Here is a 27433-nt window from a genome sequence, read left to right as displayed (position 1 = left end):
TAATTACTTAAAATTCAAGAGAAATATTAGGAATAATTAGAGAAAATTCGTGAAAAGATTCAAGAAAATAAATGTGATCTGGGATGGAATTTGGAAGCGTTTGAGAGCAAGATTGATTGCAAGGGAGTAGAAGAAGAGAAGAAATTTTAGTAATATTTTAAGTTCATCTTGTCTTTTCCTCGTTAATTTGATTCCTGTGTGATTTTCTTTCATTTTTATCAATTTTTGTCAACTAAAAAGTTGTAGATCTCGTTGAGCTAGTGTGTTTTGATATAAATTTTACCTGATTTGGTTTTGATTTGAAAAAAGTTACAGCAGTTTTACTAAAGTGCAGTTTTTAAAGACTTGGCGTTTTTCATATTTTCCGGCCATCTCCAGCTAGATTTGCCGGAGATGTCAGCATAAAAGTTGTTGAAAATATTTCCAATAACAACTTTTATGTTTTGATCTAAACCTGGTCCAAAAAGGTTTGAGAGTTATGTGAGTTGAAAATTTTTAGTTTTGAGAAAAATAACATGAAATGTGTGTTTTTAGAATTTTTGGTTTTCCAGCCATCTCAGATGGAACTTGGCCGGAGTTGTCAACTAAATAGACATTCCTTAGGTTGTAATGAACAACATTTGTGTTTACAAGTTTCTAAAAATTAGTCTCTTTGTATTATTTTGGAGGAGAGCAAAATCCCTATTTTCTGCAATTTTGCTTTAGGGCGGTCTACCGGTAGTACCGGTATACCACGACCCCTCTGGATTTTGTATGGTGTAGTTTTGGGTCCGGCATATACCACGAGCCCCCCTGGTTGGGCTGGTTCAGTTGTGGGGACACGGTATACCACCACCCAGTGTATATGTGTTTTACACTTTACAGTGTGTTTGAGTTTTGAATCGTAGTTCTACTACATCGTATGACTTGTGCTTGATGTTTAAAACCATAGAAAGGTATTGATTTGAAAAACCCTAATACTATAGGATTTCAATAAGAGAAAGAGAAAGATGAGAGAAAATTAAAGGGCAAGGATAAAGTGATCCCCTGGTAAGTGATATGGTACCTGTCAGTATGCATTACTTGTTAGGCAAACCAAGAAAGTAAAAGACATATGTTGTGAATAAGAAGAATTAGTATCATATATATATATATATATATATATATATATATATATATATATATATAGAGAGAGAGAGAGAGAGAGAGAGAGAGAGAATAGAGTTCCTAAGGTGTTACCTCATATAGCTTATATAAGGTGGCGCTCACAAAACATAAGGGGCCCACATTTTTGGGGTGATCGAAACCACTCATTTGAAAGGCCCTTAGATGGATATGGTGCCTACAAAAGATCAGGTCCATAGGATCATCCTAACCCTTCCATTTATGGAGGTTAAAAATGGGCAGATTTATGGAGGTTTATACCCATCCATTTCAACCTTCACAAATGGAAGGGTTAGGATGATCCTATGAAGTTGATTTTTTGGGCACACCCTATCTATGTGAGGGCCTATCATATGAATGCTTTGGATCATCCAAACAAAGTGGGCACCTTATGTTTTTAAGCGCCACCTCATATAAGCTATATGAGGTGACACCTTAGGAACTCTATTCTCATATATATATATATATATATATATATATATATATATATATATATATATATAGGTGTAGGTGTACATGTATAGGTATATATATGTACATATATATGTTCTCGTTTGAATGCTTTTGGCTATGCTTCTGACTTTATAAGTTTAGAATATCTGGTTATTCGTATGATTATGATTCAATATGTTTAGATCTATTCTAGTATGGTTATCTGACATACATTAAATCTGAAACTTTGCATCTGCACATCATAGCATGGTCCCGCTAGTAGGATAACTGGACATCATATTCATTATGAATCTGAATCAGCATTTGAACTTGAATGTGAATCTGCACTTGAATTTGTATTTGAACTTGGATCTGAATCTGAGTATGGACTCGAGCATGACTTAGATATATTTCTGTCAAGATAAACATGTTATATTCAGTCTGCTTTGATATTATGTGGAAAATGTTATTTTGCTATATATAATATCCTGATCAGTAGCAGTTAGTAATATACTGCTAGATTACTATATTGCTTACTAGTTCTGTGCAAATGTGCGTGATGTTGCACACTTCAGACTCTGGCGTTTCCTATGTTCGACCCGTCTGTCTCGAGGCCAGCATACCGACGCTGAGTTCAAGAGAGCGTGGCTATACTAGAGTGAGTATGGTAATGTATTTTTGGTTTCGTTATTTTGTATATATCTAAAGAGACCCTGAGAGACTTGTATAAATGAAAAAAAAAGTTTCTTTTATTTATTTCTCTTCTACTTATTTGTGGATTTTATGTTTCGACCATGCTGGCCTGGATGTTTGTATATTCAGAGGCCTTGTACGCTTGCCTGGTTCGCCTAGCAAGCGTGCGGCGCTTGTCACGTGGCTCGAGGGTTCCCGGGTCTGGGGCGTGATAGGAAGAGAATTGGAGACTAAAGAAAAATAACACAATGGGAAGTGGATTTTGATTCAAGTTTAAGTTACTAGGTGGTAAGTGTTATTTAATCATTTTTACTACAACACTTCCTCTCACTTGTAGTATCGTTTAAACAACTAATTAATCCACAAGCTTAAACTATTATAGTTGATCCTATTTAATTATCTTTGCTTCAAGACTAGTTCCAAGCCTAAACGGTTAGAGTTGATGTTATTTAAACACTAATTCACAAGCTTAAACTGTTAGAGATGAGGTTATTTAATCATCTTTGTTTCAACACTACTTTACAAGCTTAAACTCTTAGAGTTGATACTATTTAATCATCTTTGCTTCAACACTTTCTTTAAGTTGTAGCCTGTGGACCCCGATCCGAGAGAGAGGCGGGGGACGAGCCCCACACGAGCAGTCTCAGGATCATCCACGTGAATGGAGAGCTCTACCAAGAAACTCTCGAAAGAAGTGCCTCTCACAGCATGAGTGGCGATAAAAGGTGAGATACCTCTCGATTCGGGGACTAGCCCAGATTCGAGGCGTACCTTAAACAAAGAAGAGTCGACATCCAAGAAAGTGGGCCAAGGATCCCATACTATGCTCTGCTGCAACGGATAACTAGAGATATAAAAAGAAGGTTTGTGCCTGGTTACGAATTCGGAAGGTTTGAAGAGCACCTCGTCCGCCCAAGTGCAAGCACCTGGTCTCTTATGCCATTTACTTATTGATTTTGATGAGTTTTGGGCAAAAGTCATATGAAATGGGACCGGATATCTCCGAGAAGACGTCTATCTAATCATGCATGTCTCATCGGAATAATAAGCACACACAAAATAGATGAAAGTAGTGTCGCCTAAGAATATCTAAGTTATGACTGTCATACCTAATTGGTGTCTGAGTTCTGGTGTGCAAACACATGCATGCTACAGCTAAAGGTATAGGATCTGTACATGAAAGTAAGAAAACACAGCAAAACACACAACACAAATAAACTCTATACACAACAGGACAAGACAAATCCTAAAACTCTAATGCAGGACTTGACTCGGACCAAGATGGCCGTTCATCCCAGCTGCTCTACGTATCCCGGCCTTGGGAAGAATCGGAGTCAACGTAGTTCGATGACCTATTCTAAACTACGATGTCTAACCATCTAGAACTGCTATCCTAGACTCGATTCCACTAGACTCGACTGATTTTTAAAGCTTTTTGTACGATTGCTTAAGTTCAAGTGGATTGTAATTTTTAGGACTCTCTATATGCCCTAACTAATGCAAGTTGTTTAGCCTTAAGCTAATGCAGGTGGGCCCTACATCCTATGTGTATCTAGGCTGTGCAACCTAATGAAAACCATGGGCTGACTATATGCTTCCTAGTCTAGCCATCGGTTCGACTAAATATCTAACCGATCGACTCGAGGCCTCCTAACTCTAGGGACACTCACACGACAGGACACACCATATCAATACAAATCAGGACAGACTCCTAACTCTAAAACATCCCAAATAGCTAGGACAGACTCCCAACACTAGAGGAAGATCTTTTTGAAAAGGTTTTGAAGAAGTTTTGTATTTTTGGAAGATTTGAAATGTTTATTTTTAAAGGTTTGGCTGGATTTGGGATATAGATCCCAAGCTGCACTACGTACCCTATGGAAAGAGATCAAGCCAACGTAGTTCGGAATAGAATTCCTAACTACTCTCCTAAGGACTCGAGATTTTTAAGATTTTTGGTTTTTGAAATATTTTTGTTGTTTTTGACACAAGAGGACAGAATCCTATCATCATAAGGGGAGGACAGACTCCTGATATCCCGCAAAGGTTGGACAGCATCCTATACTTTGCGGACTAATGAACAGAATAACAACTCTGCAAGGGTTGGACAGCATCCTATACCTTGCAGAAGCGGATAGAAAAACACATGATTTGATGAGAGGTTGGATAAAATCCTAACCCCTATGATGATAGGACAGACTCCTGAAAGATTGACTCTCTGGCTAAGGACGAACCTCCTCTGCTAAAGGACTGACTCCTATACGGAATGATTGATTCTTAGTGCACAACCTTAAGAGGGGAGTGCGAATGAGACTAAGCTAGTCTCCTAAAAGAAGAGGAGATAAGAAGGGTGCTAGTGAGACTAGGCAAGTCTCCTAAACACAGAGATGGGCTCCATTGCCCTTGCAATGATAAGAAGGGTATGATTTTTAACAGACCAAGTCGGTCTTTAACCTAAAGGATGCGTTCTATTTGAGACTTGGATAGTCTCCTATGTATGACTCGCTAATGAGACAAAGCTTGTCTCCAAAGGATTTGATTATGCTTTCGTGAGACATAGCTTGTCTCCCTAAAAGGATTGGGCTCTAGATGACTCTTTCATTGCCCATGCAATGAATAGGGGAACCTAAAGTCTTAAGGGATATACATCTAAAAGACTGGGCAAGTCTTTCAAATTATAGAGGGGAGTGTTACCTGGACTAAGTGAGTCCTCTAAGGATGGGCTTGGGCTAGCGCCTTCATCGCTCTGGCAATGGATAAGGGCTATCTATGGGTTCAGGGCTCCTAAAAGACTAAGAACACTCTACCTAAAGAAAAGGAAGAAGGAGAAAAGAGGGTACCACCATGTCCAGGTAAGTCCCTCTACGGATGGGCTTGGGCTAACACCTTCATCGCCCTTCACACCATCATCTTCATTCGTGGCTAATCCTTTATTCCATCTAGAAGGTGGATTCCCAATGGATTTTTGTGTTTTCCAATTGCTTCCTTAGTCCATACTTGGAAGTTTTGCTTTCTCCCAAAAGTCTGTTATAGATCCGGTAACTTTGTCTTTACTCGTTATTTTATTCAACCATGTACTTTGATCTCCACTTGAGCCAATTACATTGCCTCAGCTTGCACTAGATGGAAGCTCCAGATTCCAGCCACTATTTTCCATTGATGTTTTTGTTGCCCCATCCATCGATGCATCTTTTGTGATTCTTCTTTTGGTGCTAAAGTGGTCAAAAGGATTTCCAGAATCTCTTACAGGCAACTCCATGTTAGTTGAATTTCCATAACCCTTCATACCAACCTCAGAAAGATGCCCAGAATTGAATGTAAAATCTCTGTTGAGCATCCAGCTTTACTGTGACATCAAAGCGATAGACGGCTACAACATGACAACGGTAACCCTTTAGAGAACCTACACGAATTCTCAAGGTCTGCCCCACTGAGAAATCTTGGTTTCTTTCCCCTTGAGAATTACTTTTAGAACTGTGAGTAGAATCATCCTGTTGGAATGGTCTTTTAGAGGGCCGAGGAATTTTTGTCGTTGACTTGCTACCCTCAAAACCCTCATACTGATGCTTAACAATCCCTTGCCAACCCTTCAGGAAACCTTGCATGACCTTGATGCTATCATGGATAGATATGATTTTCATGTGCCAATTTGGAGCTATAAACGTTTTATCACAGCATCAAATCTTCATGGAATCTCACAAAAGTTAAACTTCTATTGAGGTTATGCACCCTAAAAGAGACAATTGACCAAGAATAAATTCTAACATGCCTTAAGACCAAGGTAATGCAATCAGCTAAAGTCCTCTACTTCAACTCAGTTCAACAAATGGGAAAACAAATGCACTTTCTAAACTGCTAAAAATATGTCAATCACCCACCATGACTCAACAACTAAGGAAAGGGGTAATATTATCATGTCTTTAAAGATTGTTCTCATACAATCCTTAAAACTACTGTAGTTTCACTACCCTGTTTTTGACCTGAAATCACTTGTCTGGAAGCAGAGAAGAGTTGACCTCGCGTAATTAACAAGAACATATGCACAGTGGACGCCTCACAAAGAAAATAAATGTGATACATATAATCATGAAGAATACCAAAGTGGTAACTTGGTTGAAACAACATACTGAAATTTCCTGAAAGAGCATATTCCTAATAAGACATTTGCAACTCTATACCCTTTTTTTTTAACAGATCAAGAGCAAATCAGATTCATACAAAAATAATCAATCAACACTAAACAATTTCAGAGAAATCATTAGACCCAAAATTACATCATCATATCTATTCAGCTGTTAAAACCGAAGGAATAAACAAGATCATACCTGATTGATGGGGGAATTTCAAGTTGAGCAGGTAGAATACCTTGGAGATGATCCAATCTTCTGTTCCCTTTTGTTAAAAAGATAGTGATGGATTCCAATGTAACTGATGCTGAGCCCAAGATCTTCGCAATCCGATAACTATTCACTCTGTCTTCTTCTTTGATCTCTCTTATACTGACAGAAAATGAGCAGATCTGCTTCTGATTTTGACTTCAAATAAAAACAAATGTTCGATGCTCTTTCCTTTGTACGGAGAAGGAAATTTATAAGAGAATATGTTGGATCGGAGAAGGAAATTTTGCCGGAAATTGGTCGGACCTTCGGCAAGGTGATCGGAGAAGAAGAAGATGGGAGAAAAATTAGGGTTTCAAAAGCTTGAGTTCTCTCTCTCGATCTCTCTGATGCTCCTTGTGCCTCTCCCCTTTTTTCTCTTTCTCTAAGACCATTTTCTCACTTCAAATCTGGTCTCCCATCCATCGATCTCTACTCTTTCTATATAGATCTAGGGTTTATATGTATGGCTTTAAGGAAAAAATGTTAAATCTAAGGTTCTATAAACTGGAAAAATTGAATCCGAACAATAGAAGTTCGAATCTTAGGGTATAATATGAAAAGAAAGAGAATCCTAAGGTTTATAAAGAAGAAAACAGAGATCTAAAATTTCAGAGATAGATTTAGAACTAAAAAAATAGAAAAACTTGATCGGAGAAGAAGAAATCGGAGTTAGGGTTTGGATTTGGATTTGGGGGAAAATTTCTCTAATCTCTCTCTGAATCTTCAGATCTTGGATCTATACGAGAAATGGCCAGGAAAAATTGCTCCTCGCCGGAGAAGATGATCGGATCTGCTCGGGGTCAGGGTTAGGGTTTGGGTTCTAGATCTGAGGTTTTACCGCTTGCAAAAACAAAATTGAAAGAGGAACATAGATGATTCAAAGAAGAACTAATTGGCCGGAGCTCCGGTAATCCTACCGGAGAAGAAGATCGGGGAAGATAAGCTTTGATTGCAAGGTTTAGGTTAGGGTTTCATCTCTTCTCCTTTTTCTCTCTGAGATTTTTCCGAAATTTTCAGACGAAAATGAACTCTCCCTCTTGCCCTTGCCCGATGAATTCTTTTTATATTAAAGTGATAAATTCGACCTCTTTTTCTTATTTGGACAACCACTTTTCGGATAATCCAATCCTCTTTTGCTATACTATACCCTACTACACTATGAACTATACTCAACTTGATGGGCAAAACTCCACGGATTTCAACAAAATTTTGCGGAGACCTACAGGGAATCCTAAGCTAGCCTAGGGTGGAATTTGGGACCCTAGTTGATTGATTTGGTTGGGTTTTGCTCAAAATTGGAAGGATTAGGGCACGGTCAAAATGGGGTGTCTACATAGCCACACTTGTGGGTTGGACTTGCACATGTATTTTTATTATGAAAGTGGTATTGGGTTTTCAACCCATATTTTTATGTCAAACGGCCAATTAGTCCAAAAGCTTAAGATCTTAGAATTGGTGTTATTTAACCATCTATACTTTAATACATATTTCAAGTAATAAGTGTAATCTCTATGTTTCTTGTACTCTCTGGTCATTTCCAGAGAGCTCAAGTGAGAGACAGAAGGAGAAAGAGAGTTGGAAATATATATATATATATATATATATATATATATATACATATAATATATAATAATAAATATAACAGAAAAAGGATTATACGCTTGGCCGTTCGAAAATTTGGTACGCTTGAGTTTTAAAAAACACTCCCATTGGTTGTTTGACCGGGCCCCACTTACATACATCCGAAGAAGAAAAAACCCAAATGTTACAGATTCGAGCCTCTTCTGTAACTCGTCTGCTTTTGGGTTTTCTAAAACGAGAAGAAGACGAAGCTCTCTCTCTCTCTCTCTCTCTCTCTCTCTCTCTCTCAAAACGTCATAGATCCCTCCCTCCGACCTTCCCCGAGTGCCACCTCCGTCGCGACAGGCGCCAAGGGAGTTCTCCGACGCACATGTATGTTTTTTTTAGTTTATTTTTTTCGTATAAACTGCTATGCTAGGGTTTCTTTGTCATTTTTTTTATGGGTAAAAGGGGTTTTCATTCAAGGGTTTGGTTTTGTATTATATGGTATTGTAGGGTTTTTTTTCGTTTTAAATGGCTTTAAGGGGGGTTTGTATGTGATTCAAGGGGGGTTTTCTTTCAAGGGTTTTTTTCAATTTTAAATGGCTTTAAGGGGGGTTTGTATGTGATTCAAGGGGGGTTTTCATTCAAGGGTTTGTATCATTTTAAATGGTTTTTTTTCATTCAACTATTTAAGTATGTGTTTCTGTTTTTTTTTCTTTGGACTAATCTTACATCACTGCCTCTCATTTTTTTTCAATTTTTTTTCGGTATAATGCTATTCTAAATTTTTTTTTTTTGTTTATTTATGGATTAAAGGGGTTTGGATTCAAGACCATGGTGTTAGGGTTTGTATTTTTGTGTAGAATGAAGACAGAGTTAGGATTTGTATTTTTGTGTAGATTCAAGACATGGAGTTAAGGTTTGAATTTTTATTTGGATTGAAGACATGGAGTTAGGGTTTCTTTTTCTTAAAATCTAGGGTTTCTTTTTCTTAAACTAATATTCCATGGGAAAAATGTCACGGTTACTAAAGATGGCCTAGACATGATTTAATTTGCGTACAGAAAATTCAACAATGATGTTATTTTGGTATTTGGGTAATGAAAAGTTAATCCATGATGGAAGGATATTTCGATGGCATTGCATGAGAACAAGAAGAATATCAGTTGTGGGTGAGTACTCTTTCCCTCTCGAGTTGTCCCTTAGTTTATGTTAAACTGCTGTTGTGTGATGATGTGCCCATATGTGGGCTTGTAGTATCAATTGATTGACTTTGGGTCCCCCTGTTTTTGGCTAACCATTAAGTTAGATGGTGTCATTTTCATTTGACCATATAGAGTCAAAACACAAGACTGGTTTGTAAGGCCTTTTTCCATGGCTGATATCAGTAGGAAATGACCTATAGAGCTTTCCTAGAATCCCTCTATCAGTAGGAAATGACCCTTCCTTACCATTTTCTGATTTAGGGCTTTACGCTTGGAGGTGATTTCATTTTGTTTTACCAAATCCACAATGTTATGTCATGATGATGCTGCTCTTGTTAATTGATGAATTAATTGATCCAATGTTGTTTGAACAACGTAGTTATTTTGCTGACATTCTCTTATTTTCCATGTAAGAGAAACTATCGTGATGGCTTCCTCAAGCAGCAACAATGGTAATTCATCTAGTGTACAAGCAACGTCCAAGAACTGTCTATGTGAGCAGCCAGCGGTGTTGAAAATTACCAAAAGTAACGCAAACGGAAATAGAGGCCGCCCATACTACAGTTGCAATATGCCCTGGGTCAGTAAACATTCAATTTTTGTAATGTAGTCTTCTTTTATGCAACTTGTGGGAATTCTAATGTGTAACCAATGTTCAGGGCAGAAATGTAGATATTTCTGTTGGGCTGACGTTGATTCATACGGGACTGAGGTTGGCAGGGTGTCAAGGCCTTACAATGGAAAAGAAGGAAATGCCGAGAATAGGACGATTGAAGACCGCGTGAACGCATTGGAGAATGAAAATACCATATTAAAGAATGAAAATACCATGTTGAAGAATGAAATTTGGATGCATAAAGTATTAGGAATTGTTGGTTTTTTTTTCCTTATTTTTCATGAAATCAAAGTCTTAAATTGGGTTGAAACATTAAGGGGTGTTGGCAATGTAATTATTTTTATGGACGGAGAAACTTGATGATGACGTTGGCAATGTACTTATTTTCATGCTTTGAATGTGAATTACTGATCTTTTTGCCAACTTACCTCATTTAATTGCTCTTGCTAATCTTAGATAGGTGATGGAACATTAACGTATAAAATAGGAGCGTCTCTGAAGTTGTATTTTTTTTTTGAAAATTCATGTCGAAAGTTGTATGAATGGTAATACAAATGCCACTCTCTGCTGCAAGATTTGTATACGATTGAAACCGAATTTGGCAAGCTCAAGTACAACATCATTCCTTTCATTCTCTCCTTCATACACTGAGATGAAATACCTGTGTATTCAAGAGGGCAAATTTTCCTTCCCTTGTTGTTTTGGCTTGGTAATGTCGGATCATGAATATCAGCACCTCCTCTTTGGAACTGTGTTCTTCAACTTGTTTAAGGTTGTTTGACAGATTTTTAGATGGCATTTGTGCTCCTCCTTCAGTTATCTGGGCCCGCAAAGGTGTTTAGTCTGAATAATTGAAAAATTCTTGAAAAAAACTTGAATTTTAGTTACCCTGTTTAACCTGTTTGAAACTTTTAAAAAAAAAAATTAAATGTGATGTTTCCAAATTAAACCCAAAATTTTCCAATTAAATGCAACTTTGACGAATAACTCCAATTTGTCAGATATTATTTGTAAATCCCTTGAAAAATTCAAAATGATTGAAAGTGACACTATTGGTGAAAATCTAACTGACATTCTAATCTAGAATGTGCACACACACTTAAAACATTGTTTCATGTTTTATGTTGGATTTTAGTCAGAAAAACTATGCATATTTCTTAGACATAACAAGCTTCCAGCCCCCTCTAGGGTGTTTATGGCTCTCTTTTTACAAGGGCTGGACCGGGTATTTATACCTCCACTTTATTTCCTCCATTTTATTTCAGCTTTTGGGGTATTTCACTGTACGCTTCTCAGGGGTTTGTCCCTTGTCACTAAGGGGACATACCTACGCATGAAATACATCATGCTCGAAAGAGGGGAACATCCGACCCTTCCCCTAGGACCATACAATGAATAGAGCATGATAGAAAAGTAAAAGAAAACATATGATGAAAATAAGAAAGAAGAAACAAGGTTGCACGGGAAGGTAGAAAATGAGATAGGCATTCTCCCGCTCCCTGCCCCCTCCTAGGCGCAGGGTGCGACAACAATCTATATCCTTATAAGGCTTACGTGAAAGGGAAGACTCTTTCCATGCTCTTCATCTAGGACGATAGACCAAAGTAGATAGCTACACTTCTAATGCACAATTACGAAGTGGAAGTGGATAGAAATTATACCTTGGCCAGAAAAACATGTATACTAGCACTAGAAAAACACAAATAAAGAACCAATAACAGAGTTTGATATTGATAGATTTACTCACGGTGAGGTGCGGAAAACAATACTGAAAACCTTATTCTCATCATACAATGGCAACAGTTGGCATCAAATGCAAACATATAAGCACTTCACACAATGCCAACGAAAAAAGTGTCCCAATAAAACAAAAGCAATTGCAGTAGTAGTTCTTCTTCATTAGTAATGTAGCATCAGCCATCAACACCCAAAAAAAGCAGCAGCAGCAGGTTCTGATAACTCTTCTCAGCCCAAAATGCCTGCAAGGATGGAACATCCATGTATTTATGATACTGATAACGTCCATGTATTTATGAACTCGAAAAAAAAAAAAAAAACACCGACTAACGTGCTCGGCGTCTACTCTTCCACCTGCTCATCTTCCTCTTCCTCCTCCTCTCCCTCTTCTTTCCTTGGCCGCGTTCGTTTTAGTTTCTATTACAAAAATAAATAAATAAATTTGTTATTAAGGAATATTTTAAGGAGTACAAGGGCCTTATTGTTGTAAGGCCTTACACCATATAATTTCTCTACTTTAAGAAACTTATAACTTAAAAACGCACCATGTACAGACCTTGGAGTTCTTTTTACAAGTCAACACAAAATGTCCTTGTTCCTCACAAGATTTGCACGTCCTCTTCTTTGGTTGGGTTGCAGAGGTCTCTATGTAGATTTCAAACGTGTAGCATTCTTCGATCGGCCCTTTGTCTTCTCAACTGTGGGGTCTCGAATTGTAATTTCAGGCGTTTAACTGACACAAATGTTAGACTGGACTTGGCTACCAATTGTTTAAGGTCAAAAATACGAAGGATATGTTGACATAATATCCCTTCCATCTCAAACATAGCGCACTCACATGTCGCGGTCACTCCGTCAGAATCGTCATACTGTACCCTGCACCATTTACTCTTCTGATCATTTCTGAGACCTACAGAATACTCTTCCATTGTCCCTTCACTGCTCAAAAAACCATGCCAACAGTTGGTACTACCCTTCAACTCATCCTGAAATTTGTTAAAGATGATACTCGTATAGAATTTACCGGCCTCTTCTTCTAGTGGGCTATTCGTTTGCATCTTAGGAATCGAATATTTTGACTTGAAATCTTCTTCGGCTTCGGTTTTACGGCGTTGAACAAGTGCCCTTTCATATGCATTCAAGAACTCATTTAAGCCAGTGTTGTTCACATATCTGTCGAAGAAGGAATTCATGCTTTCGCTACGCTGACTTGATTTCATGCCTGCAGTGAAAGTGGTTCTCCAATATGCCCGCATCCAATGCTCTCGCTGCTCCCACATCCTACACAACCATTCATTACCACCAATTTCATAATTGACCACCAATTGTTGCCATTTGTCCTCACAGTCCTCTATTTTTTTTTGAATGAAAACAGCGATTATAATCACGATAAAAATCACTATCGGTATCCCGTATTTCTACAACTTTCTCAAGAAGATGCTTCCATATGTGCCACTCGCAAAACCTATGGCGTGTATCTGGAAAAACTCTTTTAATTGCATTTTTCATAGCCATGTCCATATCGGTTATTATTGCACCTGGAGCTTTACCATGCATGCACGTCAACCACTGCTCAAATACCCAACAAAATGTCTCATCCGTCTCATTGGCTAGCAGCGTAGATCCGAATAGGGTCGACTGTCTGTGGTGGTTCACTCCTGTAAACGGTGCAAATGGTAGAGAGAGTCTATTTGTTTTGTAGGTAACATAAAAAATAATGACATCATTGAATGTCATGTACGCATCCCTCGCCCTAGCGTCAGCCCAGAACATGGATCGAAATGTCCCATCTGTGTCTAACTCCATCGAGAAAAAGAAGTTTGGGTCTTCCGACCGTTTCTTTTGCAGATGGTTGGCCACTAAGACTGCTTCTTGCCCCAAATTGTTCTTCGGTTTTGCTCTCAAATGGGCAATAACTTGATTTGTTGAGAGCCCACCTGTTACTCCATCGTGGGTCGAATTAATGGCCTTTGCGATCCTAGACTTTGCCATTTGTGTCTCATTGAGACAATCTATCAAAACCTTAACACCTTCACTCTTATGAAATCGGTCGTGGGAACGAAGCATTTTGGTTTTCAGTGGGGAGGTCAGCTCGTGAGAATGGATGTCTTCAAAAGTACTCACAACCCACTTCTCATTTCTAAGTTTGATGATCATCCTAACTTTACAATTTACTCTCACAGCGCAACGATCCCTCATTTCCTTGACATTATCTATCTTGCCCTTATCCATTTTCACCCCCTCTCTGTCACATACAAACGTCCTCGATATAACCACATTTGTCTTCATTGAAGAGGATGTACTCCACTTCCGTACCCCAAACCAAGTGGCCAGCCCATAAGCATTGTAAAACTCATAGGCAGATTCCCATCTATCAAACGCTTGCCCCACAAATGACATATTTACAACACCCTTCTCACCATCAACTCTCTTGGGTGTACTAAATGTACCACTGCCAACCTCATCTCTGTCATTCACATCTGTCTCGGCCCATTCTCCAATATCTTCATCCAGATTAACACCATCATCACCTATTAGTAAACCATGAGCATCAACTTCTTCAATAGCTAAGCCGTATGCTTGCGACAAAGCGTCGTCAACCAAACCACAAGGTCTACAATCAACTCCTTCAATAGGTACCCCACATGGTTGTTAAGAATTTGGATCCATTATGCTTACCTAAAAAAATGAAAATTTGGGAAATATATCCACCAAACAACATGGAGAAACAAAATGAAAGAACAAAATGTGTAGATTTCAGAAAACCAAAGTCTCCTACAATCAACCGCATACTTTGGATATACTTTGGATTCAAAGTATATACTTAGTTTCTATATAGTTTGGATTCAAAGGGCATGGTCCAAGGTTTAATCCAAAGTTGGAGTCATTTTAATTGAATAAATTTGGACCATGTCCTTTGAATCCAAAGTCTAACAAACTCTTGAAGAAACCCTACTTCGTATTGGCTCCCATTTAAACCAAAGAAAAAAAAATCGAAACCCTAGATAGGTTTTTTCCCAAAAAAAAAAAAAAACAAATCACATACCTAAGCAATCAATTAAATTTTTTTTAACAAACCCTAGAGTTTAAGAAAAAAAAACCCTCACTCAGAAATCAGAAACTCCAACCCTAGCCCCCCTTAAAGCCATTTAAAACGAAAAAAACCCTTGAATGAAAACCCCCCTTGAATCAAAACCAAAAAACAAAAAAACCCTACAGTACCATATAATACACAACCAAACCCTTGAATAAAAACCCCTTTTACCCATAAAAAACGACAAAAAAACCCTAGCATAGCAGTTTATACGAGAAAAATAAACTAAAAAAAACAAAACTGTGTGTCGAAGAACACCCTTGGCACCCGTCGCGACGGAGGTGGCGCCCGGAGAAGGTCGGAGAGAGGGATCTATGACGTTTTCAGAGAGAGAGAGAGAGAGAGAGAGAGAGAGAGAGAGAGCTTCGTCTTCTTCTCGTTTTAGAAAACCCAAAAGCAGACGAGTTACAGAAGAGGCTCGAATCTGTAACATTTGGGTTTTTTCTTCTTGCGTGAGAGAGCAGCCACCAAACAAAAAAAAATAGAAACACATACTTAAATAGTTGAATGAAAAAAAAACCATTTAAAATGATACAAACCCTTGAATGAAAACCCCCTTTGAATCACATACAAACCCCCTCTAAAGCCATTTAAAACGAAAAAAACCCTTGAATGAGAACCCCCCTTGAATCAAAACCAAAAAACGGAAAAAAACCCTACAGTACCATATAATACAAAACCAAACCCTTGAATGAAATCCCCTTTTACGCATTAAAAAATGACAAAAAAACCCTAGCATAGAAGTTTATACAAGAAAAATAAACTAAAAAAAACATACATGTGCGTCGGAGAACTCCCTTGGCGCCCGTCGCGACGGAGGTGGCGCCCGAGGAAGGTCGGAGGGAGGGATCTATGACGTTTTGAGAGAGAGAGAGAGAGAGAGAGAGAGAGAGAGAGAGAGAGAGAGAGAGAGAGAGAGAGCTTCGTCTTCTTCTCATTTTAGAAAACCCAAAAGCAGACGAGTTACAGAAGAGGCTCGAATCTGTAACATTTGGGTTTTTTCTTCTTCGGATGTATGTAAGTGGGGCCCGGTCAAACAACCAATGGGAGTGTTTTTTAAAACTCAAGCGTACCAAATTTTCGAACGGCCAAGTGTATAATCCTTTTTTAGGCTTGTTAATTGTATAGTAATCCTACTTTTAATGAGGTTTAGGTGATTGGGAAAGTCGTGAAAAGAAAAGGGAAAAGAAGGGAAAGGAGAAAGTGTACTCTGGTAAGTAACCTGGTATCTTCCCATGATACATTATCTATTATGCAAACCAAATGAATAAAAGACATGTTTGATAATGGATTGATTGGAGATATAGTATATATACGTATACACATGTATATATGGGTGTTCATGTATATATATATGTGTGCGTGTGTATATACGATATATAGACTATTTTGATACTGTTTTCCGTTTATGATTATCTATTTTTCCAGTACATATATACATGTATACACAAAATATATCATGCACATGCATCATATGCATCATACCATTCAGCATGCATGGGTGTGTTTCCTCCCTCAAGAGTGCTATGAGTTATGTGCATTCTCACATACTTAGCCACACCAGCTAAGTTCTGTAAAAGATACTTAAAAGATAAGGATTTTGAAAGCCTACGGGCGCCAATTCTTTAAATGCCTGTGGGCTGATTCTGAGCATACATACATACATAAGCATTTGCATCTAGTTCTAATTTTGATTCCTATTCTGGTTATGATTCTGATAGTGTTGTATTACTGGCCCAGTTCTGATATGATATATACCCTTTTATTTATAAGGGAATAAGCAAGAATATGATACATATAGTCTAGTACACATTAATGAAACTTATAGCAGGTAGTGTTGCACTATTAGTATACTTTGTTGCTTACAAGTTATATGCTCATGCAAGATTGATGCATTCTTTTCAGATACTGAGTAGCTGATCAGCTGGATGAGCTGATTCCTGGTGTTGTTTCTTTTGAGATCCATAGAGAGACCATACTACAGGGTGAGTATGGGTTGTATATACTTTTCTTTTGTTTTTTTCAGATGTTCTAGACAAAGATGTGTGTGTGTATATATATATATGAGAGAGAGAGAGAAAGTTTGTTTTATGTATTCTAGTTCATTGTGGATGTTATATTTGTTACCATGCTTTTCTGGATGATTATATGTTTAGAGGCCTTGCACGCTTGTTGGGTCCGCCTAGCGAGCGTGCAGCGCCTGTCACACGCCCTAAGGATCGAGTCGGGGGTGTGAAAGGAAAGATGATATCAGAGCATAAAGATTCATAATGTTAGAATTTGAGAGGTGATAGATAAGGACCAATCTGTGATAACACGATTGACTTGAGTGTTCTGGGGATGCCTGGTTAGCACAATAGTTAATTTTGCAAAAAGAAGCCAAGTAACATACTTTATATATATCAGGGACGCCTAATAGTGTAAGAGTAAGTTGTCTTGGCTAGTGATTATATGAGAAGTGCTCTAGAAAGTGAAATCCAGACTCTGATAGTGACCTGTTCTTGCAGCAGGATGAGACCTCCTCGTAAAAGAGCAATACTTTTATCATTTCCGTCACTCCGTCAAGGCACCATGTCTGTGGACCAGTATGTGGCCGAGTTTGAAAGACTTTTGAGATATGTACCTTTGATCTCGGCCAGCACTGAGATAAGGGCCTGTAGGTTTGAACAGGGTTTGGAGCCTCACATCAGATGAGGCTTGGCTCCTTCTTTTGGGGCTAGTTTTCCAGAATTGGTGTATAGGGCCAGATTTGTGGAGTCAGTCTGGCTTGAGACCAAGGAGGTTTTTAAAGAGGTCCAGAGGAGGAGGGGCAGCCAGTTTTCCTAAGGGGCAATTGGTGCAATTAGACCTTGACTAGCAGGAGGACCCCAGTTTTCTACTCCCCTCTAGAGACCTCTGAGTGTTCCTGTGGCTAGCCAGGAGGTTCAGAGCAAACCCCCGAGACCAGTTTGTGGAGTTTGTGGGAGAGGTCATTTGACCAATACTTGTCGAGTTGCATCCGGTGCTTGCTTCAGATGTGGCCAGCAGGGCCATAGGATAGCTCAGTGTTCTTTTGCACCATCATCTCCCACACCATCAGTAGCTTCGAGGCCAGGACAGAGGCCTCCTTTACTGCTAGTTCCGTGGGTCCCTAGAGGGATAGCTCCACTAGTGGGAGGGCCGAGTCTCATCAGAGTTCTGTTGGTCCAGTTGTACTGAGCAGGCAACATAGTGGGGACAGACCCCGAGCGGCAGGTCATGTATTTGTACCGACTCACCAGGATGCAGAGGCATCGGGCACGATGATGTCAGGTATTGTTTCTGTTGATTCATTTTCAGCGTGTGCTTTATTTGATCCGGGTGCCACCCATTCTTTTATTTCTACATATTTTGTGCTTGAGCATGGGATTCAATCAGTTCCTCTTGGGGTTAGCTTGTCCATTAGCACGCCTATAGGTGGAGTTCTGTTAACATATAGGATTAGTTGTTTGTGTCCTGTCTGGATTTTGGATAGAGAGTTTTTTGCTGATTTGATTATTCTTAGTATGCATGATTTTGACGTTATTCTGAGTATGGATTGGCTTTCTACTTACTCGCAACCATCGATTGTCGAGCGAAGCAAGTTTGTTTTCTGATTCTAGGCAAATTCAAATTTTGTTTTTTCTGGTTCTGGAAGGAGATTGCCTGTCAGACTGGTATCAGCTCTTCAGATTCAGAAGCCGATTAAAAGTGGGTATACTGCATACCTAGCTGCGGTAGTGGAAGCTAGTGGTTGTGAGCTGAGGCTCGATGAGATACAAGTAGTTCGGGATTTCCCAGATGTATTTCCTAAGGATCTTCCAGGTTTACCTCCAGATAGAGAGGTAGAGTTTGTTGTGGATCTTGCACCTGATACGGTACCGATATCTAGAGCACCGTATAGGATGGGCCAAACTGCATACCTTCCTGCATTTCTATTATAAAAATCAGTGCAGGGTAGTTATAGGACCTATGGCTCATTTTGCCCCAGATCCTGTAATGTAAATCCCTCTCCTTTCTTTGTAAATAGGGCTACGTTCCCTCTCCTTATCCTACCACTCTGACTCTGGTCCTACCATAGACAAAAGAGAGAGAGACGAGAGCCCTGGTGCTCCACGGTGTTGGACAAACGGAGGGAATCATAAATCCAGAGTTTTCTTTCCCTTTTGTATTATCTTTTCCGTTTGATTTAGTTATCCTGATTATGGTCAGCTGCGAGATCTTTCGGGACTCATGTTACAACATACGACTTCAATCCGGATAACGACCCGAACAGTTTTTTGGTCTTTTCTTTATACTTTCATTTTATTCTACATATAGGAATTAATTCTAAATGTAATAAAAGGGTAAAAAGTAAAGATTTCTGATAAATTTCTCCAAAAGTGCCAAATCAAGTCAAGAGACTGGGTTTACCTGGGCATGAGGGGTGCCTAACACCTTCCCCGAATGCAATCATAACCCTTACTCAGAATTCTATAAGGACCACGCCTTAACAAGCAGAGCAAAATTACGGGTTCTAGGCACCCGACCTAGAGTACAACTGTGGTTGCTTCTTTTCACATGAAATATGGATCTTTATCCTCATTTCACTGGAAAAGCAGATACGGGTCCTAGGCCCTAACCTAGGTACTGACTATGAAAGTTCTCTTTCTTGTAAAATCCAGATCCCATCCCAAATTCACGAGAAACGCAGACAAAGCAAGCACTCCCACAAAGAGTAACCCGAAGTGGTGATCCCTCCACACAAGGACCGGAAAAAATCCGATCCCACAGGCTAGCGACTCTGCTGGGGATTTGAGTTATAGCTCTATAATGACTTGGCTTGGCAGATTTTTTAGAAAAATATAAGAAAACCTGGCTTTTTACGCCTTTATTACAGTTAATCTTAACCCTGTAATGCGCTCAGGGGCAATCGTAAGTTGCGAACCTCTTGTAAGTTGCGGCTACTCGTCACGTGCAAAATAAAACAAGTGCTAGACTTACTTTCTGTACAATACACTTGCTTCCCAGGATTGCTTGAGCCAATGCTCAAAATTGCCACCAATTGCGCGAAAATGCCCCGGGAGGCACCTAGGCTTACCTATTTACTTTATATCAAACACTGCACACACTATGTTTTGCATACCTACTACCCTCGAGAGTTACTAGCGCTTGGTCCGGATGGGTGGCATTTGGGATTCATCACCCGGATTGCTGTTTGTCACGGTACTATTTGAAGTGAAAGCACCACCTCTTTGCACGTCGCCCTTGTGGTGGTGTTAAAACGAAACTGTACTGGACTTCCCACCGCAACAGGGCCTCCTGGTAAGGGTTGTTCATACATTTCGGCAAGAGGGACCTTCAAGCCTTCATTACAATGCATAAGCCCAACATACGCATCACCTTCCACATCACAAATATGATCACCTCAATGCACCAACTCTATCAATATTTTGGGAAATAATTTGTCACATGATTCGAGAGAATTTAAGAAAGCTACAGAGTCGAGCCAGGTTTCGATTTTTTTTCTTTAAACCCTACTCGACCCAATATTGAGTCAGGTTTTTCAACCTAAAACCCTACCCAACCCAAGACCCATGATTTCTAAACCCGACCCATGTTATTTTCAGGTCAAGTCAATGCGGGCCGGGTAAAACCCTATCCAAGTTGCAACCCTACTAAATAACTTCGCCAAAAGGGAATGGACTTTTTGTATGCTTTCACAATTTTTGTTACCCATTTTTCCATTATATATATTGCTTTGTGTTCAATAAATCTCAAAAGCTTCCCGCTAGTTTTTTAATCATATGCAGAAAATGGACAAATTATATGATGAAAGGTGACAAACATTTGAGTCACATGTTTATTTGCTCAATTATGATAACAACACCCATTCCATGGAAATAGTTCACAAAATAAATTTTTTATAATGACACCCATAAAATAGCCATAAATTCAATTTGATAAGGACACCAATAAGCCCAATCCTATCTAGTTTTGATGATTCCAAACACAAGTGATTATGTATCGTTATTACTAATATGTCTGATGTTTTAGTGTATGAATAGAAGATCTAATTCATCAAGCATCAAAGTCAAGGAAAGAGCATGGATCATGGCTTGAACTAATGGTGGAGGTCATAAGAGGCCAAAGTGAAGATATGAAAGATGGTCAAACGAGAGGAAGAACGTCTAGCATAGCCAGTTAAAGAAGAAATCGAAGCTATTAATAGTGGTATCGAAATTCGAAACTCAGGAAAGATGGATTGACAAAACTTTATCTCCCAAGGAGCGTGAAGAATTGATAAACCTATTTAGAGGGGTTCAGGGTAGTCTTGCTTGATCCTATAAGGATAAACCGGGGAAATGCCCTGTTGTTGTGCAAAGCGAGACTCTTTCAGTTTTAGCCATCAAGTTATAATCGAAAATGCTAGAGAGATAGATATCGAGCATCAAGTGAAGCTGATAAGAGCATTGAGAGAAGACTTTCGGATACAAAATCGCTTTCATAGAACATGATCCACAAAAGACCACTTGGGTTGTACATTTTGGTGGGATTTCAAGTTGTAGTATTCAGAGAGTAAGGACAGTTTTTATGTCAAAAAGGAAGATAACATCCAAAAGAAAGGAAAGAACACGAGAGAAGGACAAAAAAGAGAAGGGAATGTGTTCATAGGACAATTCCTTAGGAATATCAAAAACCCAGATGTTGGAGTCAATGAGATAGATTGAATATGAGAATCATTGAACCTTTCATGAAGATAAAATGACCCAAAGTGAAGGTGGAGGCCTGGACAATTCATGGCAATTCATGGAGACTTTGAGAAGCCAAAAAAGGAGAAATGATCCATGGGCATTGAAGACTTGAAGGGTTGAAGGCAAAGTGAAGAATCAACTGTCTTTCAAGTATTTAAAATGTATAACTCCAATCCTTATCTTAGGAGTTAATAGAGGGTCAAGGAAACATCATTTAGAGTCTAAAAACATGATGAAATATGAGTAACAAGACTTAGGCAACACACATAAAATATTAGAATATAATTTGAATTAAATGTGTAAAATCTGGCAGGGTCGGTCAACCGACCCCAGCTCGGTCGACCAAGATATGGTTGTTAAAATAAAAAAGGGTCCAGCAACATTGGACCGTTCGACCGGACTGGGCTAGAAAACTAGCCGTTAGGCTGCAATGGCTAGTTTTAAGGTACTTAGCAGGACTTACCAAAATGGCTCTGAAACGGCTAGTTTTGGTTAAAAGTTATATATATATTAATATATATATATATATATATATCTGTGTGTGTGTGTGGTTCCCTATCCTTTTAAACTAGATTTTCACGCACCCAAGCCTCAGAATACATTTAAGTGTGGAGAAACCGCCTTGAGCCTCACTTGAGCATTATAACTAAGGATTGGACATAGGGCTTGCTCGTATATCTTTTTTCAAAAATATTTTAGCCTTTAATAAGGCATTTATTGTCTTATTCTTTATTAATTGAGATTTTAATTGAGCGATTGTTTGGAGAAGCAAAGCCCTCTCTCCGTGGTGAAGGATCACCACCAAGGTTAAAGAGTAGGATTGTAATTGGCACCTGTCTTCGCCAAAGTTAAGATCAAAATTAGTGAAGCCATCAACCTATTTTGTTGGTGGAGTGGAGTAGGCCTTTTGAGATAGAGGACCAAACCACTATAAATCCCCGGTGACTCTCTCTTACTCTTGCTCTTTACTTTCATGTTTGCACTTTGGATTTAGCTTGGTGTGCTTGATTCTTTTTTATCTTTTAACTTGTTGGAGAGTTTAAAATTTGGGTTTAAGTATTTAAAAGGCAAAAATTTATTAGTTTACCCGATTCGCCCTCTTGAGTTGCCATTCTTGGTTGGGTCATAGATGTTTTTCAACACCTATATATAAAAAAAAATACATGGGGCCGGGTATTACAGAAAATGAAAGGTTTTTTCGCTCAAGCAAAAAATAGACGATGGAAGCTTTTTCGCTAAGAGTAGGGTTCTCGACTTCCTTTTTTCCCAAAAAGAACGAATCATGCTAGAATTTCACCTTTTCCGCTATTGAGAGGCGAAAAGTTGGGTAGGGATTTTAAGCGAACATGTCAAATTTAATGGATTCCATGTAGGATTGAAGAGTCCTTAATTTTAAGCAAAAGAATGGGCATATTAAGCCTTTTTCATGGAAAAGGGGTGTTTTCCATTTATTTTCCCGTCAACGTGATGCAACAAAAGCTGGAATGAAATCATTTTGAAGAAAAGATAAACAAAGGGGGTGTAAACGGAGGCAGTCTTAAAAAAGACAAGACAAAATGGGGTAGGAAACTGAAAAGACGGTGAAAAAATCATTTTCCTTTGCTCTCTCCCATTTTTGCAATAGTTTGTATTTTATATAGTTGTGTCACATTAAGGGAAGTGATATATCTGTCATTTTCTTTTCTTCAGACTGCCCTCTCTAGTGTAAAAGAAATGAACTCTCTCTCTCTCTCTCTCTCTCTCTCTCTCTCTCTCTCGCTCTCTCCCTCTAACACACAAAACACAAATGAAAAAGAAAAAGAAGACAAACAACAAAAACAATGAATAAAAGAACAAATATAAGCGAAAATGGCTAACGAACACGGGCCTATTCAGATTCTGGCAGATTGCGTTCCATCAGGACTCTGAGTGGCGAGATTTTTAACTCAATAGGTAGGACAACTTCCATGCCGTACGTAAGTGAGTATGGAGTCACTCCTGTGGAGGTACAGACAGACGTTTTGTATGCCCATTGCACAAACATAAGTTTGTTTGACCAATCACGGTATGACCGGGACATTTTACGAAGAATTGTCTTCATATTTTTGTTGGCTGCTTCGACAGCTCCATTAGTCTGAGGCCGGTACGGAGACGACTTATGGTGCTTGATTCTGAATTCTTCACACAAAGATGCTACTTCTTTCTTGAAGTGGGAACCATTGTCTGACATTAATTCATGTGGGATTCCATATCTGCATATGATGTTGGCCCTGATAAATTTGGCGACTGACACCGTTGATATCAAAGCATATGACTGAGCTTCAATCCATTTCGTGAAGTAATCAATTACGACAAGTATATACTCGTGTCCACTGAAGGGTTTTGGAGAAATCTTGCCAATAATGTCAATACCCCAGACTGAGAAAGGCCGTGGAGATGTTAGGGAGTGGAGCTCTGAAGGTGGTACATGTATCAAATAAGCATTGATCTGACATAAGTGATACTTCTTGACAAATGTGAAGCAATCCGCTTCAAGGGTAGTCTAGAAGTAACTAAGATGAAGAATCTTTCGGGCTAGCATCTTGCCATTCATATGAGGACCACAGACACCGGAGTGAATATCTTCTAAGATTTCTGCAGCTCTATCTTCATCAACGCAAAGAAGCTGGATTCCATCGAAGGATATGCGGTAGAGGTCTCCTCCATAAATGACATACCTAGACGTCCGTTTTTGTAATGCTCTTTTCTCCTTATATGAGGCCTCTGGGGGATGTCCTCCGCCGGAGATAAGGTTCTTGATATCAAAATACCAGGGCTTCCCATCTGGGCACCTAGCTGCTATTTCAATTGTGTGTACATGCGCTGGGATGACATGTCGCTTTATTACCAAAGGACATTCCTTTACCCCTACTTGAATGTCCACCATGGAGGCGAGTGTGGCTAAAGCATCAGCAAATTTGTTTCTCAATCTGAAGATGTAATTAAAGCTAATATTGCGGAAACTTTTATGAGATTCGAAAGATAAGCATGATATGGGATCAACCTATCTTCTTTAGTCTGCCATTTCCCGTTTGTCTGACAAATAATTAGGAGGGAGTCTCCATATACTTCAAGGTTTTGTACCTCTAATGACAAGGCTGCTTCGAGACCGGTTATGCAAGCTTCATACTCAGCCATGTTGTTAGTGCATTCAAATTGTAATTTGATGGAAATTGGTATCTGTTCGTCTCGAGATGAGACAAGAACAATGCCAACTCCTCTGCCTCTAGAATTTGAAGCACCATCAAAGTACACGGTCCATGTAGTGTTGCTGGGTGCATATCCGATTGTCATGATCCCATCATCTGGAAATTCACAGTTCAGTTCTATATCTTCAGTAAGTGCATCAGCTAACTGTTCTGCAACGATTCTGCCTTTGACAAATTTCTGAGTGACGTAGGTAATGTCGAATTCTGACAACAACAACCAATGAGCGGTCCTGCTGACCAGAGTGGGTTGTTCAAACAAATACTTCATCGGATCCATTCGAGATATGAGGAGGATTTTTTGTGATAGCAAGTAGTGCCTGAGCCTTTGAGTGGCCCATACTAATGCTAGACAGGTTTTCTCCAATTGAGTGTAATTCAATTCATATTCCAACATCTTCTTGCTGAGATAATAAACTGGCATTTCTTTTCTGGTTTCAGGATTTTCTTGTGCCAACATACATCCAAGAGATGTGTCTGTATTTGAAAGACACAAGAGAAAAGGTCGTCCGGCGACGCAGGTGTTAAAACTAGTAGTGATGACAAACAATCTTTGATCTTTTCAAAGCTTCTTGGCATTCATGGTTCTATTGCTTGGAAGAATTCTTCTTCAGAAGTTTGAAAATAGGCTCGCATGTACTGGTAAGCTAGGTTATAAAACGGTTCAAGTATTAATTCTTCCAAAGAAACCTCTGATTTCTTTTTCTATTTTTGGAGACGGCATCTATTGAATTGCTTTAACTTTGGCAGGGTCCACCTCGATCCCTCTGTGGCTGACAAGGAAACTAAGTAGTTTTCCGGATATTACTGTAGACACCCCATTTTGACCGGACCCTAAAGTCCCCAAAATCAAATAAGAACTCCCAAAAATCAAATGAAATTCCCAAAATCCGAGTCCCAAAATATCCCTAAATTAATCTCAAAAATTCCTGAAGAACTGGGCCCAAAAAGAGAAGAAGGCTTGAGTTTTGAGCATCTTATTGTGCATATTCCTGGGTACAAATTCCCCAGGAGGTTGTTAGTATTCTCAGGGATGCCCCTGCAAAATTTCATGGCAATCGGGCGAGAAATGTAGAATAAGACAGGCGAAGTTTGTGCAATAATCAAAACTAGTTTGTGATAGGGTATGAATTATCAAAGCATGGTTGTGTGGATATCAACCTCCTTTTTCTAAAAAAGACAAGATATTTTTGTTTGGCAAAATGGTGATTTGCCATCCTTAGAGGGGCGATTTTGGAATTCCAATATTACTTAAGGTATAAGCAACCCCTCTTAGCCTTTGGATCAAATCAAGGGGTTACGATCTTTTAGAGGGAAACGATTCTTGGCCATGTTTCCTACTTGGACCACCCCCTTTTCGTTAAATGAATAACCCTAAATACACTAGGAGGGGCTGTCCAAGTAAAGAAAAGGGGGCGAAAAATTTCATTTCCGTTTTTATAAGAGGATCGGCTAGGGTTTTCTGAGAGAGGGGAGATTTTTGAAAAAAGAAAAAGAAAAAGAGAGAAAACAGAGGGAGAGAGAGGAGACCAGCCACCTACCATCTCCAGCCATTTCTCTTGCCTCCGACCAACCTCCATCGCCGACCATTCCTCCGGCTAGCCTCTTCCCAGCCCCACTTTCTTCTTCTTCCCCTCTTCTCAATACCTTGAAAGCCCACGCCCAAGTCTTCGTCTTCTCCGGGCACCCCGCCGGAATCCGGTACCCATTTTCGAAAACCCACATCCACACCACCTTCTTCTTCTCCAACCCCCAAACCTCCATTAAACCCTTCTAATCCACCATCAAGCATCTCAACCGTTTTCCCCAAAAGCCATTTCAAAAACCCCAACCTCTGCAACTCCGACCTTCTTCCACCTCCGGCCACTCCTCCGGTCAAGCCTCCTCCTCCAGCCGACCCCTCTCTATTAGCCACCATTTTCTTCCCCAAACCCATTTTAAAACACCATCAAAACCACCAAGCTTCTCCACAGCCACCTCCTCTGCCACCCAAAACCCATTTTTAAGGCCAAACCCACTTGGAAAAAAAAAACCTAAATCCACCTCCATTAAACCCTTATTCCCCATCAAACCCATTTCTACCCAAACTAAACCCAAGCCCTTATCACTCCTCTGACCACCTTGGTTTTCAAGGAGTTGCAGATTTCAAAAAAAAAATATATATACAAAAAAAAAACAGAGAGAGTAGCAGAGAGCAGAAGGAGAAAGGGAGAGATACCACCATCTTCTTCTTCTTGATTTTCTTTTTTTTCCCAAACAGGGAATATCATTTTGGCAGCCACACAAGGGAAGGTAGCCACCGACACCGCCATCTTCACGCCCCCCTCTAACCCATCTCCGACCATACCCCGCTGGAATCCGGCAAACCCACCATTGAATCCGGCCACCACCTCTTGCCTCCACCATTTCCACTTCAACCACCATCCCCTTCCATTCCCACCTTGAATCCAACCCAAACCCCATTAAAATCCAATCAGCCCAAACCCATTTCGTTTTCATCTTCATCTCCTCTTAAACCCCATTTTCTGCAAACCCATTTCTAGTCTTCACCTCCTCAGCCATTGATTCCAGTGATCCTACCGGAATCCGGTCACCGACATCTTCATTGTTCCAAAC

At 39.4% G+C, this 27433-nt stretch overlaps 3 protein-coding genes and 1 long non-coding RNA gene across 5 annotated transcripts; 2 read left to right on the top strand and 2 right to left on the bottom strand.

Annotated features, from left to right (window-relative positions):
• The first annotated feature begins 18 nt into the window (after positions 1-18).
• Positions 19-10425, top strand: LOC143887443 (uncharacterized). 2 transcript variants are annotated; one of them, XR_013254184.1, is made up of 4 exons: positions 19-149; positions 2151-2233; positions 9830-9995; positions 10075-10425. It is a non-coding gene; the product is annotated as an uncharacterized LOC143887443 (long non-coding RNA). The 2 variants fall into 2 exon arrangements; XR_013254183.1 differs by lacking the exon at positions 2151-2233.
• Positions 10426-11944: 1519 nt separating this feature from the next.
• LOC143888927 (protein FAR1-RELATED SEQUENCE 5-like) lies at positions 11945-18101 on the bottom strand. Its single transcript, XM_077393307.1, has 5 exons — positions 17921-18101; positions 13142-14395; positions 12431-12990; positions 12123-12185; positions 11945-12010 (listed from the first exon to the last, which is right to left on the bottom strand). The coding sequence occupies exons 1-5, from the start codon at positions 18099-18101 to the stop codon at positions 11945-11947; spliced, it is 2124 nt and encodes a 707-aa protein (XP_077249422.1).
• Positions 18102-18146: 45 nt separating this feature from the next.
• LOC143888926 (uncharacterized) lies at positions 18147-18803 on the top strand. Its single transcript, XM_077393306.1, has 2 exons — positions 18147-18463; positions 18518-18803. The coding sequence occupies exons 1-2, from the start codon at positions 18147-18149 to the stop codon at positions 18801-18803; spliced, it is 603 nt and encodes a 200-aa protein (XP_077249421.1).
• A 4657-nt stretch (positions 18804-23460) lies between these two features.
• Positions 23461-26753, bottom strand: LOC143888925 (uncharacterized). Its single transcript, XM_077393305.1, has 4 exons — positions 26465-26753; positions 24616-25024; positions 24159-24541; positions 23461-24026 (listed from the first exon to the last, which is right to left on the bottom strand). The coding sequence occupies exons 1-4, from the start codon at positions 26751-26753 to the stop codon at positions 23461-23463; spliced, it is 1647 nt and encodes a 548-aa protein (XP_077249420.1).
• Between the last annotated feature and the right edge of the window lie 680 nt (positions 26754-27433).

This window comes from Tasmannia lanceolata, unplaced genomic scaffold (assembly GCF_043159265.1).
Source record: "Tasmannia lanceolata isolate RefF3 unplaced genomic scaffold, GAP_Taslan_0.1 ptg000012l, whole genome shotgun sequence".
Lineage (NCBI taxonomy): Eukaryota > Viridiplantae > Streptophyta > Magnoliopsida > Canellales > Winteraceae > Tasmannia > Tasmannia lanceolata.
Note: the sequence above shows the minus strand (reverse complement) of the source record. Positions and strands in the feature narration are given on the sequence as shown.

Bases quoted from the DNA above. Each gene is read 5' to 3' on its own strand.
- LOC143888927 (XM_077393307.1), bottom strand. From the start codon at position 18,101: ATGACCTGCCGCTCGGGGTCTGTCCCCACTATGTTGCCTGCTCAGTAC. The intron at 12,186-12,430 runs GTTTGAAATCTA...TTTTTGTAATAG, and splicing joins CCGATCGAAGAATGCTACAC to AAACTAAAACGAACGCGGCC. The intron at 12,011-12,122 runs GTGGAAGAGTAG...CCATCCTTGCAG, and splicing joins AGGAAGAGGAAGATGAGCAG to GCATTTTGGGCTGAGAAGAG.
- LOC143888926 (XM_077393306.1), top strand. From the start codon at position 18,147: ATGTCAGGTATTGTTTCTGTTGATTCATTTTCAGCGTGTGCTTTATTT. The intron at 18,464-18,517 runs GTTTGTTTTCTG...TGGTTCTGGAAG, and splicing joins TCGATTGTCGAGCGAAGCAA to GAGATTGCCTGTCAGACTGG.
- LOC143888925 (XM_077393305.1), bottom strand. From the start codon at position 26,753: ATGGGTTTGGGGAAGAAAATGGTGGCTAATAGAGAGGGGTCGGCTGGA. The intron at 25,025-26,464 runs GTATTGAGAAGA...TGTTGTTGTCAG, and splicing joins CTTGGGCGTGGGCTTTCAAG to AATTCGACATTACCTACGTC. The intron at 24,027-24,158 runs GCAAGATGCTAG...TACCACCTTCAG, and splicing joins CTGTGGTCCTCATATGAATG to AGCTCCACTCCCTAACATCT.